This window comes from Heloderma suspectum, chromosome 6 (assembly GCF_057233095.1).
Source record: "Heloderma suspectum isolate Gila_16-S chromosome 6, 16-S_ref, whole genome shotgun sequence".
In the NCBI taxonomy this organism is placed as follows: Eukaryota; Metazoa; Chordata; class Lepidosauria; order Squamata; family Helodermatidae; genus Heloderma; species Heloderma suspectum.
In genome coordinates, this window is record NC_139463.1 from 40,822,350 (window position 1) to 40,845,182 (window position 22,833).

At 45.6% G+C, this 22,833-nt stretch overlaps 1 protein-coding gene across 2 annotated transcripts in view; it reads right to left on the minus strand.

The window, feature by feature from the left end:
- FGFR1 (fibroblast growth factor receptor 1) overlaps window positions 1-22,833 on the minus strand; it is a 132,751-nt gene that overhangs the window by 13,912 nt on the left and 96,006 nt on the right. The window contains exons 8-14 of one of the 2 annotated variants that reach the window (XM_084804050.1): window positions 19,366-19,510; window positions 9,438-9,634; window positions 7,551-7,696; window positions 6,334-6,455; window positions 3,274-3,384; window positions 1,986-2,176; window positions 362-484 (exon numbers count right to left, since the gene is read on the minus strand). In XM_084804050.1, the coding sequence (XP_084660176.1) occupies window positions 362-484; window positions 1,986-2,176; window positions 3,274-3,384; window positions 6,334-6,455; window positions 7,551-7,696; window positions 9,438-9,634; window positions 19,366-19,510 (1,035 nt within the window). Of the gene's footprint in view, window positions 1-361; window positions 485-1,985; window positions 2,177-3,273; window positions 3,385-6,333; window positions 6,456-7,550; window positions 7,697-9,437; window positions 9,635-19,365; window positions 19,511-20,582; window positions 20,734-22,833 lie in introns of both variants that reach the window. The other variant, XM_084804049.1, reaches the window with a different exon arrangement.

A 22,833-nucleotide genomic window follows, 5' to 3' on the forward strand; every position in this document is an offset into this window, starting at 1 on the left:
AGCTTCAGAAAGTTTCTGCAGCATAACAAATGCCAATACAAAATTTCCATACCTTTTCACTACAGATTGCACAATGGTCCTGTTAGGTCTGGGGTGGGGCAACTTCTGGTGGCCAGGAGTGGGGAGGCACACTGACCCCACTGGAGGCCAAATCCTTAACTCTGCCAAATTTGCCACGGCAGTGGTAAACATTGCGTCACTTTAGGAAGGAAACCAGGTGCATGGGAAGCATGCAACTTGCTTACAAGTGGAAATGTGCTTTTGGAAGCTGCAAATTCAGCCTACGTGTCACCCATCCCAGTGTAAGATGATGACCACAGCTCAGCATAACTGGATTGCCCCTCCTGAACATGCCACTCACATTTGTTGTCTTCTTGTAGTAATCTATGTGATGAATGTCTCGAGCCAGGCCAAAGTCAGCTATCTTCATGACACTGTCTTCGGTCACCAGAACATTCCTGGCAGCCAGATCCCGGTGGATGCACTAAGGAGGAGACACAGACCATTAGGGACCTCCAAGAATGAAGCAGCCTAGGAAGGCCTTGTCACATCCCTAAACGTAGGAACATGAGAGCCTTTTTCAGCTGAGGAGAAAGCTTAAAATGCTTTGAATCAATATATCAGCCTTCCCCAACCTGTTTGCCCTCCAGATGTGTTGGACTGCAGCTCCCATAATTCCCAGCCTGCATGGCCATTGGTCATGCTGGTTGGGAATTATGGGAGTTGCAGTCCAACACATCTGGAGGGCAAACAGGTTGGGGAAGGCTTAAGTAAATAGTGGGAATCACACTGTAAAGCAAAATTTTGTGCCAAGATAAATCTAAATGCTACAGCCTGTACATTCCATGCAAACCAAGTCAATCTGTACAACTTTTCTCATGCAAGGAACTTCTCAGAGCACTGAGGCCCCACCCTCTGACTACAGGAAATCTTATCGCCCACACACTTTCAAGCAAATCTTCACAAACAACAAGGGGTAGAAACTTGGTTTTTAGTAGTATGAACACCAAGATTCTTTGGAAGCTGAATTCTCTGCCTAATTACCACATTCTGCAGTTTTGCCTCCACTTCCACAGAATTCTGGAGTTCACTCAACCCTGGCTATAGCAATAGCAAAACCCTACATACAGTTGAAAGCCCAATCAAAGGTGGGCAATTCAGAAGCAAAGCCAAGGGGCATTACATTTCTACATGTCTGTGATCGAAAAATACAGTATCCAAATGTCAGCACAACCCTCCTTTGCAGGGGATAGTTTTCAGAATTCAATGGCACCAAAATATCTTGCTTTAAAAAACAAAACAAAATTGCTGTTTTCATTTACCTAGGGAGGTGGTGGGCTCTCCCACACTGGAGGCATTCAAGACGAGGCTGGACAGCCATCTGTCAGGGATGCTCTGCTCTGACTTGGATTCCTGCACTGAGCAGGGGGTTGGACTCGATGGCCTTGTAGGCCCCTTCCAACCCTACTATTCTATGATTCTACGATTTCATTCATTCATTTCATTTATTACATTTATATCCTGCCTTTTTTCCTCCTTAAGGAACCCAAGGCGGTGTACATAATCGTCCTCCTCTCCATTCTATCCTCACAACAATAACCCTGTGAGGTAGGTTGGGCTGAGAGTCTGTGACTGGCCCAAAGTCACGCAGTGAGTTTCCATAGCTGAGTGGGGACTAGAACTTGGATCTCCCAGCTCCCAGTCCAACACTCTAGCCAGTTCACCACATTGGCTCTCACACAGTTTTGATCTAGGCTGCCCCCAAATGTATGTTCTGGAGAAGATCAACGCTATTGGACCCTGTAGGCTGGCCAGAGGGGGCTAACCCAGACATGTGGACTGCCCTCCTGAAGATACAGGAGAACATATGTTCTTTAGGCACCTCACAAAACAGCAGACCTCTCACCAATCCCTCTGTCACCTTCTTCCTGTAAGTCCGTACCTTCTAACCACTTCTACTATTTCTTCCTGCAGCGATCGCTCACCTTTTTGGATGCCAGGTATTCCATGCCCCTAGCAACTTGGTACGCACAGGACACCAAGTCTTTGAAAGAGAGCTGTTCTTCTGGGATGTGGGTGGGGTTGTAGCAGTATTCCATGCCTGGGGGACGCCGAGCCTGCAGGTATTCCCTCAGGTTCCCTTTAGATGCATACTCCACTATCACATAGAGCGGGCCTGACACAGAGAAAGGAAACAGGCCTTAGATCGGATAGCAACGTGGTCCCAATCCCAATACAATCTAATTAGCACTTCTGGTATCTAATTGAATGTGGCCATTTTGAGTGGTACTGACCAATGCCAGCACAGAGAGGATTTGTACCAGAGAGATGCAGGGATAGAATGACTCTCCTTGTATGCAGCATGTCCTGGCCACCAAGAATAGCTTTTCAATTTGCTACTGGAAGAAGGGTTTATATGTCTTTTCTTAGCTCTATGGCAGGGGTGCAGAACTTCAGGCCCAGGGGCCAAATCCAACCCTCCCGGCTTCCCCAGATGGCCATGGCCCCTTCCCCTGGCCTACCCCTTCCCCCCGACCACCGATTGTTTCCCAGCTTTTGTGCAGTTCCTTTTCCCATTCTAAAATGTTAAAATGCCTCTCCTAAGGCAGTAAGACAGCTAAAATATGCTGGTATTTTTGGCCCTGCCCCTTTTGCTTTTGACCCCACCCACTCATGGAATGCAGCCCCCAAGAGCTTCTCTGAAACAGAATCCAGCGCTCAGGTTTAAAGCAGTTCAGCACCCCTGCTCTATGGTAACCTGCCCTCCTATGCCTTGTAAGAACTTTCTGCACAGAGCTCAAATCCACCACACAAACATTTCTCTGCTCCTCAGTGCTTTTCTAGTTGCCTTTGGAATAATAATAGGTCGTACACCTCCCCATTTCCTGCAGCCCCTGGTTGTTCTCAAGTGGGAAAGAACATAGGAAGCCGCCTTATATCAGATCATACTATTACGGCACAATCTTATGCCTATTTAGACAGAAAAATGTCCTACAACTCCCAGCATTCCCCAGCCAGCATGGCTGGCTGGGAAATGCAACTAAACATGCATAGGATTGCACTTTTAGTCATTCTAGCCCAGAAATGCCTACTTGGGCTGGCACTGTTTCTTCTCCTGGGTCTCAGGCAGAGAAAGAACTGTCCCACCCCCTGCTACCTGATTTGTTCAACTGGAGATGCCAGGGATTGAACCTTGGACCTTCTGCATGCAAGGCAGGCGATCTACCACTATAATCCTGCCCCTAGGAAGAAGGAGCGTGAAGTCCTCCTTACCATCCTGAGTACACGCTCCAAGAAGGTTGATGATGTTCTTATGCTTGCCAATCATCTTCATCATCTCCATCTCAGAGATCAAGTCAGACAGATCCTTTTCGGTGGCATCGGCTGGGGAAGAAAAAAACAGAGGTCCTTGCAGCTCAGGACTGAAAACAGCTCAAGAAGGTGTCAGCAGCTGAAATTCTCTGGGCCAAATCTCCCCCACCCCCACAGTTGCCTACCTAGAGATTATATTTTCAGCCTCAAAACTGTTTTTATCATAGCACTTTCTCATTGTTTTGCTATTGTAGATGCTATGCACAATTTGATAAAAGTGCATTTTCTAGTATTTCATACGCATGTGGCACAATCCTATATGCTGACTTAGAAGTAAGTTCCACCGTGTCCAATGGGTCTTATGCCAAGGTGAGTGGAATAGGACTGCAGCCTTAATATATAGCGGCCCGGTTAGCACGTAGCAACAACCCATGGGTTGTTTAAACCATGGATTGTTGGGGCCACACAGAAGCAAGCGAACACACAGCCTCCCACTCACTTTTGCTTTGCATCTGGTTCCTCAAACAACCCATAGTTTGTTGTTGGGTTAAAACTCTGGGCTGTTTGCCCCGCAATAACCCAGAGTTCCGGGGTTGGACATTGCATCGAACACCCAGGAATGTGGCATTCCTGGGTTGTTTGAGAAAGCTGACACAAAGTGGAAGTTCTGAGTGCGAGAGAGGCAGTGTGCTCACTCTGGGGCAGCCCCAACAATTCATGGGTGAAACAAGCCAGGAACTGATGTTACATGAGAACCAACCAGGTCAATTTGATGCTGTTTTCTTTCCTAGTGCCCCAAAGAAGGCCATACTCCAAAACATACTGGAGATACTGCATTTTCTAATACTTTTCTCCACTTTGAGCATCAATTTGAAGCTTTGCCTCCTTTGTTTACTATTAAAATACTCTAACAGCTCCATCTTAACCACATTTACTCAAAATAAGTCTCACTTCATTCCAATTTGGACTTAGGGCTTAGTTTCAAGTGTGCATGTGCATAGGACTGCAGCATATGGTATGTTTCCCATAGACCAGCCATCCAAAAGAATTCCATGCTATCCTGTCCCTTAAGATTCAAGGTGTGTGTAACCAAAATTTTGCAACACAAAAATTAAAACATTAAAGTACATTTTCAAACATGGATGTACATCTATTCATTTATCAAACCTTGAAGATGTGTAGCTTTATCAATTGACATTAGACAGGTCCCCACAGTTCTGACATTTAGATATCTTTTCAAAGCCCATCTCTTCACACAGACTTTCCCTGAAGTGTGACCAAACCAGCAATGTTTTGTAGTGCACAGCAGAGTGTGTGGTTTTATTGCTGATTAGTTTGTACTGTGTTGTTTATATCGTTATATTTTATTGTTGTTCTGATGCCACTGAATTTATGTTCACCACTTTGATACCTCTGTGGAAAGCGGTATATACATTTAAGTAATAAATAAACAAAAAAAATAGCTGCTATGTTCCTAAGAATGTAAATAGGGTTTTATCTAATGCATATTAAGAAAGAAAAAATGCATCCTGGTAATCCAAATTCTGCTCCAAGAAAAGCTGACTTCTGCACCCTGCATATATCAGGTCAATTGAACAAATTTGCAGAACATTCTAGTTTTGCTGGTCAGGGCCGGGGTGGGGGGTGGGGAGCAAGGGCTGCCCTCAACTGTGGAAATTTTTACTCAGCCTTCTATCCAGCTTCTGATATTTCAGCAGATATTGTCTACACACTTTTAAGTATAACTTCACAGGTTAGAAACTATTTTTTAATGAAAACTGAGATTCCCAGGAAGCTGAATTCTATGTGCACTGCCACATTCTGTGCTCCTCTGGAATTACAGCATTCACATTGCCCCAAACGTAAGAATTGCCCTGCTGGATGAGACTACAGCTACAATCTTATCCCCACTTATCTGGGAGTAAGAGTCTCTGAACTCAGTAGCTGGGTTCACACAACATGACAACCCACACCGAAGGCAGAGTATGGGTTGAGTGTGGGTTGCTGTTGAACCATGAGTTGCTGTTGAACCGTGAGTTGCTGTTGAACCGTGAGTTGCTGTTGGTGGGGAATACTGGAGTTGCAGGACTTTTTTCTGTCTAAACATGCATAGGACTGTGCCATTCATTCATTCATTCATTCATTCATTCATTCATTCATACAGGACTTTAGAATGCCACCCCATAACAAAATTCTATGGGTAGCTTACAATAAAGAAACATAAAAATACAAAATGCCACTACCATAAATACATAAAACCAAAAGCAACATAAAACCGCCCAGAGAGCTTCAGCTATAGGGCAGTATAGTAATGTAATAAATAATAATAATAATAAAATACAGCAACAAAACCAAACCTAGAGCAATCCCTAAATGAAAAACACTGCTTTTTAAAATGAGAGGCCCAGACTATAGAAGTTATTTAAAGGGCCTTGGCAAACAGAGAGGTCTTCACCTGGTGCCAAAAAGACCTCAAAGATGGTACTGGGCTAACCTCTCTGGGAAGGCTGTTCCAAAACGGGGGTGCCACTACCAAAAGGCTCTCACACTAGTAGTCACCTGCTTCACTTCTAGTATTATCAGAGGGAGAAACTTCTCTGTCCACCACTCATACATTTCATAAACCTTTATCGTATCTCCCTCTTTGTGGTCTTTTTCCCCTAAACTAAAAAGCCACATGATACCTTCGCTGTACTTCTTAAGGACGGCACCCCAACTACCTGATTATTACTGGTTCTCTTATGTGCATTTTCCAGTTCTATGAAATCCATTTTGAGAGAGGGTAATTAGAAGTTATCATCTGCTGCTGCAATCACCAAGTGATGACCATAACAGGTGTAAAATAGCCCACAGCCTAAAGTATTTCCAAACATTAAAATTCATATTTAAGACCTGCAACAGCAACAAGGCAGCTATTGTGCTTCCAGAACCACCCCCAATGAAGGGGAAGTACAGCTCTTTTGAATTTGGAAGGAAACCTGGAGCATCCTGGAGAGAAGGCACATGAAGGCCCTTACTTACATTTTAGCATCTTCACTGCCACTTTAGTCACTCGGTTTGGCTTGTCCTTGTCCAGGCCTATTGCCTCAGCCAGCACTACTTGTCCAAAGCAGCCTTCCCCCAATGGTTTACCTAGAATCAACCTAGAAAGGACAAAGAGAAAGGAGGTTATGGCAGGAAGGGAACCATTCACATCCGCAAAGACACTAATTCGGATACTGCCTGGCCAGTTGCAACATTTTGCCTGAATGTGTGGTTCTGAGTTCTCTCTTTCCATTTCTGCTGAATTATGTCAGCTGCACACCCAACAGAAATCCCTCCAATATTCCTCTTGGGGAGTCTTTACAGGTAGTTCTGGGCCTAACGGTCTGAGATTGGCATGAAACGTTACCATCAAGACACACAACAGTGGTATGTTTCGCCTTTTGAAAATAGTGCAGCTTTGGAGACTGGAGATGTTTCTTTCAGTTCTTCAGTTTTCTGGAGCACCCAGTGGTCATCACAACAAATGTTTGGAATCAATGAGTGGATATTTCAGAGACTAACTGTACTTAAACGGGTAGAGGGATAGCTTAAGGTGGCCTGCGCACATGCAGCCAGGACTACCCTGCTGGTAGCCACTGGAAGCATCTGTTCCAAAATCCACACTCAAGCAATACCCTTTTTAGGACCAATCAATGTCAAAAATAGTGACCGAGCTTTTAAATTCTCCAGTAATAACACGTCATGCATTATTAAGAGAAGTAGACACATTTCTGAAAGTAGCTACCAATTATAGATGATTACATTTATCTAACATTTCTGGAGTTTTTCCCTGCCCCTGCTTTTGAAATTTATGGGGATTTTTCACCTCTCTCCAGGGGAAAGGATTTCATGCTTGCCTTCCCTTAGAGGGTCAAATGCTCAGACATGCATTTCACCTTGTTCCAACTAGCACAATGAAAGAAAGGGATGAGTGTCAGACCAATGGATGCAAAATTGTCCCCCACTGACATCTAGAGGCTGTGCATTAGTAGTAGAGCACATGCAGAAGGTCCCAGACTCAATCCCTGGCATCTCCAGGTAGGGCTGGAAAAAATCCTGCCTGAAACCCAGGAGAAGCCATTGCTGTCAGTCGACGTCAACAATACTGGGCTAGATGGACTCAGTATAAGGCAGTCCTTGATCAGAAAAGGTATCAGAAATGCCAGTTTGGCTGGGCCCCTCCAGAGTAGGAGGGTGTTGTTGTTTTTTTTTACCTATCTCTCGGCAGCTCCCAACGGGGGTCTTCTGGCAGTTCATATTCAGAGACCCCCGCCAGCATTGGGGTACCACTGGAGGAAAGCCGCGAGGGGCGCACGAGCATCACACCTGAGTTCATAGAGGAACTTGAGTCAGCCGATACCTGCAGCGGAAGGAGGAAGAGAGTGGGGGTTATCGTTGGCAAAGACCCCAGGGGCAGGCCAATTTGGCTCTGATGGGGAAAGGAGCTGCCTGCTTCCAAGCAGACCATATCTTCCTTCCTGGACACTAAGTCCTTGCTGCTGTAAACAAACTTGGTACTTCCCCAGACCTATTCAGGATACCTGGACATGTTCCAGCCCTCCCTCCTACACCTCCATCAGTTGTGCCCAGTTGTCAGGGCTGCCTGTATTCCAGGGTCCGCGCTGTGAAAATGTGGAATTTAGCTGCCTTGAGTACCATTTTTCTTCGTAGAAAGGTGGGGTACAAATCAAACAAATAAATACTAGGCGTCAAATTCAGCATCTTGAAAATCTTCAGCTGGGTGTGCGTGCACGTATGCGCGTTTAAAAGAACAAACTTCTAGTGATTATGACTGCAAAAAAGATGCCTGAAAGTATGTGAACAATGCTAGGTATAATTTGGGAAACTAGAGGCAGCATTGGAAGTATTTCCAGTAGATTGGGGGTGGCGGCGGGGGGGGGGGAAATATCCATATTGGTTTAATTCACATTACTTATACAGGCCAAAGGATTCAGAATCACTTAATGAAGGTCAAGATTGCAAAAGCAGCACACTTGCCTATTGAAATGGCAGCATAAATCATTACAACCACAACAGTGACTATGCTGAGGATGGCCAGAACTTCTATGGCCAAAAGCTTGAAGGATGCCAAGGAACAGCTCCCTGTCCTTTGTGCTTTTGTGTCCTCTTAACCCCCCTACCAGCCTCGACCTATTTGCTCTGTGCTTGCCTCTGGAAACAAGTCCGGTAGCTACTGCTTCTCTCTCTTTCACCAGTCTCAATTGTGACCTCCCTTTCTCACAGCAGCAGAGCTGTGCCCGATAACCCAAGCACATTACAGAATGAGGAAGTGACCCAAAGGCTGGTTGCTCTCTAACCCAACCTGACTTAAATGCAGGATGAGCTGCCCAGCAGACCTCATGGATCCACCTGTGCAATCCACCTTAGTGTGCCATGGAACACTGAGCAGGTGTGCTGCTGAAGAAAGGTGCCTGGAGGCAAGTTGATTCAAGAGCAAAAGAGCCTTCCCTCTGCCTCATGCCTCCTTCCAGAAGCCATTGCCTCCTCTGCCCCTTGGCTCTACTTGTTTCTCCTGGGTCCCAAACTGGCTGGGAGAAAGGGCTGGGCAGAGACAACAGCATATTTGTAATAGCCCCCGATTCACACGCACACTGGTTTCCAATTCTGTCCGCTTTATTCAGGAATCCAGGAGCCATGGTTGAACTGCCCGGGAGCTGCAGCAGATTGCCAAGGTCTCTAATGCAGGCCTGGAAACTTGTCACTCTCCAAGCCAAACACAGTCCACCAGCCAACTGCTTGACAACCTCCACATTTCTGCCATCCCCAGGCAGAAAGCAAAACCAGGAAGTTTAAAATCAAGCTCCTACTGGGCTGCCATAATGGGCCATTCATCTTGATGGGTCACAAGTCGTGCAGACCTGCTTTAACCTAACCCGGAGTCTCACAGGCCATAGCCTGCCCGGCTATAATCTATGTTGACATCACCACCCAAATAGTGCTGCCATATCCATGGCCTCTTTCCAGACCTAGAAAGCCTATAAAAGAAATGCCTCTGATTTAGATGCAACTAAATATGCAGGCCACGCTCGGGGGGTGGGGGCAGTAGGGTGCAATCAAACCCCCTATCTACTTTCTGTTACCTGTCTGCGGAGGGGGATGCTCTTGGCTAGCTTATGCACGGCCAGTTGGCTGCTGAAGTCGGTCTTCTTTGTGGTGCTCTTCATCTTGTATATGATGACAGTCACAACCATGCAGGAGATGAGGAAGCCCCCCGTGCAGTAAATAATTATCTCCAGGTACAGAGGGGAGGTCATCATAGCTGGCTTGTCTTCAATAGCTGGATCAGTGCAAAAAAGGCATTAGCACACAAGGCATCCGACCAGCAACAATTAGAAAAAGCTATGGGGTCAAAGGGAAAGAACAAGGTGGAAGCACCGCTCTTCTCTTCTAAGGTGCCCACTTCTTGGGCAGCCTGATGTTCTCCCAAATACACAGGAGGGCAATGGTTGTACAAGTCGACTGAATGACCTTGCCAAAGCAGGTACAGAAGGACAGGCAGGTCCTCTTTCTCATGAAGCTATTCCTTGATGCTTCCCATGTCCTCTGCTTGGAGCTTGTCTGCATTTAAAAGGGGGAGCCCAAATCAAGGACTTTTTGCCTCCTCTAGGATCCAAGTCTCTTTTTGGAAACAAACTGGCATTCACCAGAGGCAGATGGAATTTGGCTTCCAGAACTGAATCTAGTGCATCCTTCCCTAACCTGGTGGCCCTCAGATGTTTGGACTACAACTCCTGTCATACCCAGCCAGCATAGCTAATGGCCATGTTGGCTATGGATGATGGGAGCTTTAGTCTGACATACCTGGAGGACACCAGGTTAGGGAAAGATGCACTACGTTCTTCTCACAAAGAAGCATTGCTTCCACAGACCAAAGGCAAACTAGATATATGAGAGATCAGTGAACAGAATCTCCTGGGTTTTTTTGTTTTAAAGGGTACCACCATCACAGGGTAAACAGCATCTTGGGAAGGAAGAGTGATAATCGCTCACACCAGCGCCACAATCCCAATGTGAATCTATCCATTCTCCTACCATGACCACTTTTAGATTAAAACAAAAATTTAAAACTGTGGGATATTCTGTTCATGTGAATCTCACACATCACATTGAGCTTAGCCTCAAGTTTCTAGCCTTCATAGTTCCTAAGAAAATGTTTAAAATTAGGAAAGCTAATGTCCACGGAAGGCTTACAAATGTAAGGGAGGACCAGGGAGAGGGACGTCTGCACTCTGAACACTTCCTCGTGCCCTCCCATCACTGTAATCTTAGTTTACAGCAAGTCCAGCACCCATAACCCTTCCATATTCTAGTCCCTTAGTCTGCAACCAGAATGGGGTCTCAGAGTTTTTGTTGTCCGTGTTGGGTTGAGGACAAAATTCTAGACATTCTGATAGCGGGCTCCTTATCCTTCCTGACTTGGATTCCTGCATTGAGCAGGGGGTTGGACTCGATGGCCTTGTAGGCCCCTTCCAACCCTACTATTCTATGATTCTATGACTTCATACGAGAACTACATCACTTCCTTTAGAAGGTGCTAATCCTCAGTGGAGTAAGCTTTGGCCTGATCCACCTGGGTGCTGGAGGGAAAACAAACATGTCCTTCATAACTCCTCCTCCCCAAATACTAGATAACTGAAGAGAAATGTTGCTGGAACTTGAAGAAGTGTGATGCATCTGCTTTTATGGGTGCTACTGAAGACCCTTGAAGAGAGAGCAGAGAAGACTGTGGCTACTATGGATTCTAAAGAAGAGGCTTCAAAGGAGTGTGTGTGTGTACAGTGCAGGGGATAGGTATGGCAAAGTGGCTATATCAAAGGGGAAGCCCAAACAGAATGTGCACAAAAGGAATGCTCAGATAAATATTGCTCAAATTGAAGGGTGCTTCCAGACATGAATCGTTTACCCAGATATTATGCGAGGTCACCGCAGTATTGTGACCATCGCTCAATGCACTGTAATTCCAGGTTCTCTCTCTCTCTCTCACACACACACACACACGTTTTTTCTTAACACAGATAATCCATTAAGGAGAAAAATACTGGATCAGTCCTGCATGCTCCTATATGTGTAGCTGCTTTGTGCTGCTACCTTCCCATGAATGTTGTGGGTGGGGTTTGTGACATCTCCTATGACAGTGCTGCAGATATGGCCGAACACACTACCACACTTCTGCTTGCTCCTCAGGTGAGTACCCCTCCGCCATTTTGTTACCACCCTCAAACTGTACTGTGAATACCTTTACTTTTATTTTGCTGATAGTTGTGACCAGCGGTGCAGGAGCAGGCAATTCCTGAAATGGCTGTGGTGGACATACGTGTGTAACAGAATATACAAGATATGCTACACAGTAGCCACCAGAACATAGGTACCTTCAAGAGCACAGCTCATAAGATGCCTGCTTGCGGCCATCTCTGCACCACATTGGAGTGCCAGTCTAAAATGAATATGCTAAGATTGGAGGACAAGTGGATTGTTGTGTACAACTCCAGGTCCAGTTATAATAGAAAGACTCACTCCTTTCTATTAACAGCTTCACCATATTCTCCGTTGTGATGCCAGTGTTACACTGAAGTGCACTGATAGAAGCTGAGAGCTGCATCGCTTGCCACCAAATCTCTGTTCTGAGGAGCTCTTTCCGCATGATCTGGGTACAGTTAATCTCTGAGGTGCTCTGGGACAATACCTCTGCTAAGTACCCATAATTTTCCTTTAAAAATAAAAAATGAAAATAAAAATCCAGTAGGGTCTTTCGGAAGTCCATTTCTCCTTTCCTTTTTAAAATTCCAGCATGCAGGTCTTGTACTAGTTAGTAATTCCAGTGCTCCAAACACTGCTGCAAGGTCACAACAGTGTTCAATGCTAGTCCTCATGGGGAACAGTTTGCATTGCTGCTGTTGGTGGTTTTCATCTTCAGGCATCATGTTTGGGATTCCAAAGGGGTGGAGCGTGAGGACTTCTTGTCTGAATCTGGTTTTATGTCACAGTACTGTAGGTGTGCGGTGCATTGGAGCAGCAACTCATCTTGTGTGGTGGAGAACTAGATAGGGAAAAAAATTCTTTCCACCAAATGTGTGTTAGTGGACTCAGGCACCCCCGTCTTCCCACCACCCACTACTGGTACTGAAACGCGAATAGCAGACCTGACAGGGACACTGCTTTACCGTGGTCAGGGGGCCATATGTTCCTGGGTTTAATTCCCTGTGAACTTTAGTTTTGTGTTCCCTGTATTGGGTGCCTGCATTCCCGCTAACTTTCCAGTCTCCTCACCATGACCTTCAGAATGAGCAGCGGTGTCTGACTAGCACACTGCTGAGAACATGGCAGAGAAGGAAGTGCATCCAGAGACCACATTTGTACCTTTGGAAGGCAGCCGGGAACATCACGGTGAGAGAGACTTCACCAGTCTAGTGTTTAGGACTACAACTCCCAGGATTCCAGACCATTGACTATACTGGTTGGGGCTGATGGGAGTCAAAGTTTAAAGCATCTGGAGGACACCAACTTTGGCAAGGCTGTTGTAAGGATTTGTATATCATATAATGCCTACTACTTCCAAGTAGAAAGAAGGAATTCCAAGGAGGAATCAAGGAAGAAATGAGGAAAAAAACAAGAGGAAATCCTTGCAAGGATAGACCAGGACAGCAATTCTCCCAAAGATTTACTGAAGGTCTTTGAGCAGAATGATGCTGATAGAAGGCAGGAGAGAAGGGAGTTCATGAAGTTACCCCTGGCCCATTGAGCACCTTAGTTACTGGGATGAATGCTCTGACAGAGCAGGAGCAGTGACAACACCCTGAGGCCATATGGGGACCACTATAATAGTGGTCCTCACAACAGTGGCTGTAGTACATTTGTTGCTAGTATCCCCTGCAGCCCCATTACACCTGCTGAAGGCCAGTCAAGTAATGCTTAGGACAAGGCAGATAAGACAATGAACATAGCAATTCTAAAAGGCCACTGCACACGGACGTTGCTGGCAAACACCAGAGCTCACACACGCCACGGTTCACAACTACCAGAACTGCTAGTCCATCCACTAAATTCCACTCTGTTGCTTCTAAGATCAGGCCACACAGTGAAACCCAGACATGATACCGCCTCCGGTAATGAGTCCCTAAGGGCAACAACTGAAATTGAAATGTACCCTTCAAACTTCCAGTGCCATCCCCCATGCAACCCATACAGCAATACTCAATATAATATTGTCTAACACTTTTGTTTATGCATTCTGAATGTGTCCTGACAGATTATGCGTGAAGCTGTTGTTTGACCAAGGCAGCCATGCTTGTGTAAGTGTCCTCGCTATTTATCAGACCCGGGAACCCCCACCCACGCAGCTTCCATCCTACCAGGATTCAATTTGAGTCGGCTGGCCCTCATCCAGGTCATGCACAGCCACACCTGACTTGGATGTAACAGAGAAATAGAAGTCACCATGTGACTTCCACTGTGCTAAGGACATTCTACTCAAAGTAGAGGTGGGTAAACTGTGGCTCTCAACAACTACCACTACAAGTGATGGGAATTGGAGTAAAGCAACAGATGTAGGGCCACAGGACCCCAATCTCTGGATTAACTGGAAAGCAATTTATTTATTTAAAATATTGCGTATCCACCTTTCAGGGCAGGAGCCCTTCCAAAGCAGCATACAAAAGTAAAATTTGCACAACAAAAACCACTGCAGTAATAAAAACAGCAAACATTCTAAAAAACAACAAACAGCAGCATGAGACAAAACCTACAACTGCAGCTACAACCTATTCCGATAAAACATAATCAGGGGAAGGCCAAAGTAAAGTGGTAAGTTTTCAGGGCCTTCCTAAAAGCCTGCAATGAAGGGCCTGGCAGACTGGTGCTGTATGCTTGCTTTCAATATTCCCTACTGAGTGTTCTTAAAGAACTGAGCACTGACCAGGAGCAGGGTCTTCCACATCTTGATGTTCCCTCTACCAGAGCAGGGATCTCCCTGTTTGGCTGCACATCTGCTCCCTCCTCCTCCTCATGTGGGGCAGGTGCTCTCTGTGCTGCGTGTAAGGAACCGAGGAAGAAGTTGCATGTTTGTGCCTTTGTCGCCTGTGTGTCCACACACACACACTCACTCACTCACTCAGAGGAACATTCCGTACCCCCGCAATGCATGCACACGTAGTGATCGAGCCAACAGTTTGACCCCCTTATGCCTTACTGTCTGCCTAATGTACTGGGGGATGGCAGTCTTCCCAGTTGGGACTGCCTTCTCCTCTCCACAAACCCTTCATCAAATGGAATAAGGAGGGTGGTGGCAGGGGGCACCCTCCCTTTGAAGCAGTCGATGGCACTGAAGAAATCAGCCTTGACACACTTCAAGTTAGACTGCACTTGGCAATGGTGCTCCTAAAACCAGCGTCTGCTAGCTAACACGTAACCCTTCTGAAAACCAGTAGTCAGTGGAATGCTAGCCATGATCCTGTCTACTGGCTCTGTTTCCAGGAGTAGATCCAGTAGCTGCTCCACCAATACCATTCACCAACAGGTTCTCTTTCTGGCAGCCATATTTGGTAGGAAACCCAGCAGAGGTTGGGGAGCCACAGATTGTTTTGGGAACTTTTGGAAAAACATGATCAATGGCTAGGGGCAGAGGTTACCACTGCACCCTCTGCTGAGTTCTCCTAGCAGTATTGTGTTAGTTCAATGTATCAAAATAATAAACTTTTTTGGGTTAAAAATACAATTTTATTATGAATGAAAATAAATGGAAGCTATGTTCCTCCTAAGGAAGACTGATGGATGTTAGGTTACCAGTCAGAAATTGTCCATTAGGAAGTGGGAGATGGCAGTGTGCCAGAGCGTCCCCCGTTGTCATACAGACAGGACTCCTCCTCATACAGGTGGCAAGACAACATCTTCAGGGATCTCAAGCCCTTCTTGCAGAGCATGTCCCTTTGACTCGTAGATGTTGTGGAGGACCAGGCAGGCTGAGACAACAACAGCCAAAGTCTCCTCACCCATTGGTAGGGTGAGGCATTTCCACCATGCCTTCAGTCTCCCAAACGCCCTCTCCACCTTGGCAATGGGTCAAAGTTTCATTATAGATTGTCTTTCTCTTGTCAAGATATCCCCAACAGGGATTCATCAGACATTTCCTCATGGGGTAGTGTCTGCTAGGACACAGGTTGGAACCTGAACCCCTCGTACAGTAATGCCTGTGTGTCCTGGAACAAAGGCACCCTCATCCATGGCCTGGCAGAGGGCCAAGTTCTCTAATACAAATGCACCATATTTCCCTCCGCTCCATCTAATCTTTACATCTATGAAATGTCTGAGTTCCTTAAAGCAGGATGGAATAAGTTGTTTTCCTGTTTATATATTCTTCTGCAAGGCTAGGGGTGCATAAATGGGGATATAGGCCCTGTCTACAGTACCCACACAATGAGGGAAGACCTCCTTGCAAAACTGTCCATGTTCTGCAGGGAATGAACAAGTAACATATCAAAGATATGTTAGATATCTTATACAGGAATTCCATAAGACAGGAATTTTTTTAAAGCTTTCTCAGAAGTCCCATAAAAGCTTGTGCATTAGTAGCAATGTACAGTTGCGATCCATGTGGTCTTTCTCAGAAAAAGTGGTCCTTCCACTAAGCATGCATCTCAGCAGGAAATCATCTTAGCTCATAGGTAAGAAACATGTTAATGATGGACTATTATGGACTGTCAGAAGCTGTGCAACAGAAAGTCATCAAAGGATGAGTGGGGATGTGCACCAGTAGTGACCTGTAAGATGAGCAATGGCCAAATGAGAATAAATAGAAAAGTTTCCTTGCAATATTCTCCCAATTGTACAGTTTGTTTAAGAAGCAGATGTTCAATGGTGAAACACACCTCCAGCACAATCTAACCAACAGTGGATCTGCCCAATCCAAATGTGTGTCTACTTCGTGGTAGCACTCAAGGTTGCATAGTCACCATACAGTGATGGCCATGCATTCCTCAATGGAAATGACTTCTTAGATGCTCATTTTCTGCCACTGAAGCTGTAGTCAGAGTAGACTGGCAAGCTTGGAGATGCTGCCTCTTCTCATTCAGAAGTGGCAAATCTACTGTTCATCATCCCAAATTCTGATCACAAACACCAATGTCTGCTTTTAGGATAGATCCACCAATGACGTGGCACTCCTGGACTCACAGCAGCAATACTCTATCTGGTTGTCCTTGGGACAGTTCTTCGTAGCCAGAGGATTGCAAGCCTAGGTCGAGACATGCGTTCCTGGGTGACCATGGGCAGCGTTTGCCTTCTCCAGTGCCTTCTCATGTTCCAGAGGAAGGCATTGCAGAGATTAAGGGTAACAGACAACACCGTAATGAATATCTCCATGTATAACTTTAAGAAAAGTAGGCATGCTGCAGGCTCCATTTTTCAAAATTAAGAGCTAGCAAAATAGCACTTTCAGTAAAAAAAATAAAAATAAATGGAGGAGTGTACACAGAAGAGCAATATTCACCTACATGTATGCATGCCCAGAATGGAGAAAAGGTACTGGGGCTGTGGGTTTGGAGCAGTGGGAGAGAAAAGGGGAGGGACAAGCCAACTACACATGGAAACATCCTGTCAGGCACTGCCCCCTCATGAGGATGGAATATAATGTGATGCCAGGAAAACACACCTGGCTCTTCCTTCTTGCAGGTTGCAGGATTGCAGGTTGCAAATCTGCAAGCAAGAAAACATGGAAAAGCAACTGCTGAACCTCGCAAGAAGGGTCCAGTCTGGAAGCACCTTGAGTTTGTTTGTGACTTCCCACCCCATTTTGGGGGGAAAGGCCATGCTGCGTTGAGGATCACATCACAGCTGCCAAATCAAAACTTTGTAAGCCATATGGGCAAGGCCTGCAGCAGATGATGAGCCAAACATGTCAGCTTCTATAAGCTGCTCTATTGGACCATCTTCTGCAGGTCCTGCCCAGGAATATTCTTAGCAGCCACATCAAGTATGAAGTGTTTTCAAGATGGCAATAACTCCTTGCCTGAGGCCCTTATACATGTAGCAAAGCTTAATCCTTGCTTTAATGGAAAACTGTAGGCAAGAAAGCATCACACTGGTACTGTGATAAATACACATTTCTTTTACTTTTTATGCATAAGTATAGAAAGCTGCAATTTAAAGAGACAGAGAGAAATTGAATGTCCTGTTTTCCACTTCCCAGAAAGGACAATGAGCATCACAGAGATGGATTAAACATGTAATCAGAAAGAAACTATCACCATCTTACTCAGATCACAGGACTTTGATTGAGAAGGAAAATAAAGGACTGGTAACACAGAAGCGTTTTTCATGTATGTGTGTAACTCACACCAATGGCACATGACCCAAAAACAGCCAGCTGTTGATGGCTGAAAAATAAGCTCAGCATCAACCAAGAAGAGCTGAGCAGGAGCCCACAAAACAGAAGTTCATGCAGAGTATAATCCCAAAGAGAATGCAGGAACAACAGCAGAGACTTCCACTCAGCAAAAGCCAGATTCCATTCCCTTTCAGAGCAAGGCCATGGAGAAACAAAAGCCATAACAGGGATCTTATGGGAAAACAAGATCTTTGGAAGCCCATTTCCTATTCTCAGTTCTTGTGGTAATTGGGAACCAAAGTGGGGATTGGGAACCATTTTCTTACAGCCACCTCGCATGGTGATGAAGCCCAGTATGAAAAGGGCTATCTCCACTCAAGCTCTTCAAGGCTCTTGCATGCATCATTTTATCCCCTTTTTTGCAGTGACCTAGAAGGAACAGTGGTGTTGACCACTACGTCAATGCAAACATACCTGTAGACAGCACCTACATCAAGGGTAGGTAACCTGGTGCCTTCCAGATATTTTGGATTACAGTTTCTATCATCCCTTCCTGTGGCCAGGAGATAAGGTAGTAATTCATCGGAGTGTGTTCATGCCTGTGTAAACGGCAGCTGTTTGCTTCACATGGATGTATTGATAAAAGGGCAGCTACCTCAAGGTAACTGCACAAGCCTTCAATCTAACATTAGGATTTCCTAGCATGAGAGTCTCATTAAGATGAGCAAAGTTTTGAACATTTCCAAAACAGAGAAAAATCATTTGGCCGAACATGTCATCATCACAGGTGTGTGTGTGTGTGTGTGTGTGTGGGCACATGCAAGAGAGTGCAAGTAGGTGCTCTATGAAAAAAAGGGGGGTGACTGCACCCCTGATCTTCAGCACCACCAAATAAGCCTACTCAGGGAGTATATAGCTACCCCTGCTATACTGACTGCAGCCCACTAGCTACCTTTTAACCCTGTTTGCAAGATTCACGAAATATGGGTTGGGGTTCAAGAAGAGCTTGCGCATACAAATGCCTGTCTCTCACTTTGGAAACTTGGGATCTCAAAAACCCTCCAGGCTATGACCTGTTTCTAAATGTGCAGAGTGCGGGTGGCCTGTGATCTCCCCAAATCCATCCAACACAGAGCCATTGGAATTGAACCTTTGGGTCTTTCTGTGCACAGCAAGGGGGATCCTGTTTTAGAACCAGCAGGTGCAACAGCTTCCACTCCTCTTTGCTGAGAAGAAGAAAAAAGCATGGAGAGGATGACTGACATTGCCTAAGAAAATGGAATCAGCCTTACTGAAAAACCTGGACCCAGATCTCCATTTAAACCCCAAATTGGAAATTCAGAATGCCTTGCTTGGCCTGCAAGAGCCACCAGGTTAGGAGATGGACTGTCCCAATTTGACAGGGGATGAAAGGGATCAAAGAAGAGCAGAGGCTTACAGACAAGACCAAAGAAGTTTCTTACTCTGAATGTGGACTGGTACCTCAGGGGTGTTTCAGCTGCCCAAGCTCCAATCAGAGTTGTTGCTAAACAATACTCTTTTCCCTAGGAGGGAACCAATTTGTGGATGCTCTCTGCCACTCCCCACTCCCGGCCTCTAGGAGGGCTGGCTCTTGCAAACCACGGCACACTAATCACCAAACTTAGAAGGGACAGCAAGGAGGCTGAGAAAAGAATAGAACCAGTATATACCTTCCAGAACCGTCAACCATGCAGAGTGGTGGGAGATCCCAATAGAATTACCCGCCAAACATGTATACTGCCCAGCATCCTCAAAGGAGACATTCCTTAAGTGAAGAACTTCCATTTCTTTGTCAGTTGTGTTAACACCAGCCGTCTAAAAAAGGGAAAAAATGGAAGCAAACAAAAAAGGAAAAGGAAAATAGGACGAGCAAACGTAAGACCCCTTTAGAAACCAAGGTGCAGGAGGAGGAGGGAAGGGGATAACATGCCCCCAAGACCTCCTAAGGAGCACAGACACCACTGCAGACCTATTTTAACAGAGAGCCTTAGGACAACCTCGGATCCAGGCAGGCCTAAAGAGGCGGTGTTAAAAAACAACAACCCTTCACCAAACTGAATTTCCCTGCCCATCTGAACATGCTGGTGATGGGCCACATGGAAAAATTGACCTGGTGGGGGGAAGGACCAGCTTAGTTTCATGGGATGTGAACAGGCAAAATGATGGATGGAGATGGGAGCACAAGAAAAGAGAAATGGTCTGGATAAAGAATTGACATGCTACTAGAAGAAGAGAAAGGTCATGCTGCTTCAGAGATATACACAAGGGGAATGGCAATTTTGCTTTGTAGGGTAGACTAAGGATAGCCCAGGGACTCAAAATCAGATGTACAAAAAGTAGTGCTTACAAGTTTTGATGGGTTTAATTGGTAGAACAATCAATTAATTGGTGATAGCCAATTTAAAATGGTCAGTGTGAACATTTAAAGGGCACAGATGTGCATTTTTTAAATGCCATTTTGATTTTGCTGTCTCAAAAGGAAAATTATATTTATGTTTTGACAATATTTACATTGATTTATTTAACCAGTTACAAATCAGACAATTAAAGCATTTCTCTGGCAGCCTTAGCACGAAAAATATATGGAAGCCAAAGCCAAAAAACAAAAACCCTCAGCTTGATATTCAAGCAGAAGAATTGATTTCTCAATTTTATTTAATTAACAATGAGAGAAGGTTAAGAAAGGACAAGCAAGAGAATGACCTGTTAGGAAGAGGAACAGGGAGGAGGGCACGAAACTGAACTGATCAGCCCCTTCCAAGGCTTTTTCCATGGCTATGGCACCAGAAACAGAGCAGAAACAGGAGAGCCACAAGAGTTTGGTTTTCCACCACGAAGGACTGACTGTCCAAGCAAGAGCCCCCAAAGTGGCATTCTTCCCGTTTACCTTCAGCCATGGGTCTGGTGACGGTCAGCCACGCAGACTGGTTAGCCTCACCAATATAATTGGAAACCTTACAAACATACTCCCCGCTCTCAGCCTCTGTCACATTATACAGGGTCAGCACCTCCGCATCGGAGCTATTAATTCCCGAGTGCTAGAACAAGACCAACAACACAGGAGTCACTGGGCGGCCGGTGGACAGGCATCACAGCTCCGAGATCAATAACAACAGATACATTAAGCGAGGGATGGGGCCCTCCCTCCACCCCCATTTGACCCCGTCAAGGTACATCCATAACCAGAACTGGAATATCTCATTTCAAAGAGATCTCATCCAGGATAGGGATGTCTGAAAATCTGCCCCTTTCGTAGGCCTGATGGATTCTCACCAGCTGCCCGGTTTGGCTGACATTCATGAGCGGAACCACAGGCTTTCCCCAAAACTCGGGAATTTTTTTAGTCCTCCCGCCCTTTGTAAATAGAAAGTTGTGCAAATTGTGGCTGCAATTTGCGCAAATTCCAGCCGTAATTTGCTTAATTTGAGCAAATTACAGCTGCGATTTATGCAAATCAAGCAAATCGTCGCTGCAATTTGTGCAACGTTCTATTTACGAGAAAAACCCCAAACTGTAAAACCCACAGGATGGCCCAATTCGATGCAGATCGAGTTGGGCCAGCTCACAGGGAAGTGTGCGGAAGTCCGGGGGGTTGAGCTGATGAAGGCTTGGTGAACTTCACCCCCTTGACAGATACCTCTTGACATCCCTGCTCCAGGGGCACAAAGTGCACCCCTCCCATGTCTTGCCTAAAATACTGCTGATACTAAATGAACAGCTGTATTACTTTAAGGCAGCCTCCCTCAACCAGGTGCCCTCCAGACATGATGAAGTACAATTCCCATCATCCCCAGCCAGTATAGTCCAATACATCTGGAGGGCACTAGGTTGGGGAAGGCTGTACTTCAATGCCTCTGTGGCAGGGCTAAGTTCATCAGATGCGCTCTCTCTCTCTCTCTCTCCAGGATAAGATGAACGTTAACCTGCCTAAATTAAAAAAAGGAAGAAAGACCCTTTATTTATTAATTTTGATATATATAGAAGACTAGTAACTATACTCCATTTGTGTAATGGAATAAAACATGCATTTTATATACATTTTTATAAAAGCAAACAAAAATGAAAACCCATCCCCTTCCCTATCATTCCTCATGTATCTATTCTCCATGCTTGTCAACATGCTGACGTGGCTGGTATTTAACTATTTATAGAGAACTTTACCTTTATTATAATGTCATTTTAGTGGAGCTTAAATCAGGGGTGGGGAAACTTTCCATTCAAGGGCTGAATAGGCTCCAGCATTGGGGGCCGCATGCCAGCAGTAGGCAAGGCCACAGCTACTGATGGCATGTGGCCCTGATGTGATTGTCCCTTCTTCACTCACACATAGTTCACTTACAGTGGGATTCATCCACCTCTCACCTTCCCTGATCAGGGATCCATCCTTGTCAATATGCTCAGGGAAGGTAATAAGGAAAAATGAGCAGCTTGCAAAGCCCTCTCAGCTGGCGCTTGGAGGAGCAATTCCTTGAGGTGCTGGCTGAATCCAGAGCTGGCTTCGGCAGCTATTTGCCAACCCGACAGGGGAAGACAGGTGAAGCCCTCTCCAGGTTTCTGGGTTTGGGAAGGGGGGATTCCCATGGGGAAAGGCCTTGCAGGCCAAACTGAGGAGCCTTGTGGCTTGACTTAGGTCTGGGGGCCAGAGGTTCCCCATGGCTGTTCTAAAGAGTCAGAGGCCACTATTCATACATCCTTTTCTCTGTCTTATTTAGGCCGTGCTTGCTGAGATAAATTGGTCCAATAATAAGGTACTCCACAGTTTTTTTTTATCTAGTCCTCCTCTTAAAAGGGCATAGAAATATTCCACCAGGCACATTTTAAAAACCACAGTTGTACGATGGGCAGGTTTTAGTATCTCTACCAAATATGATTCTGCTCACTGTCAGAATCCCGGGCCATTTACAGCTGTAAATGGTCAAGCAAGGCCAGGGGGCAAATGCTGAGTTTTGGCAATGAAATGTCCTTGTTCTCTGAATTAAAAAACCTGAACACACACCCCCTACCACTAGCAAAACCACATTTGCTCTTTTTAACTCAGGGAAGTTGTTGCTTGCCATAAATTCTTCCCTGGCCACACCTCCCATCTCACCCAGGAGTGAGCAGCAGGCCTACACAACTTGTGACACACCCAAACCAAA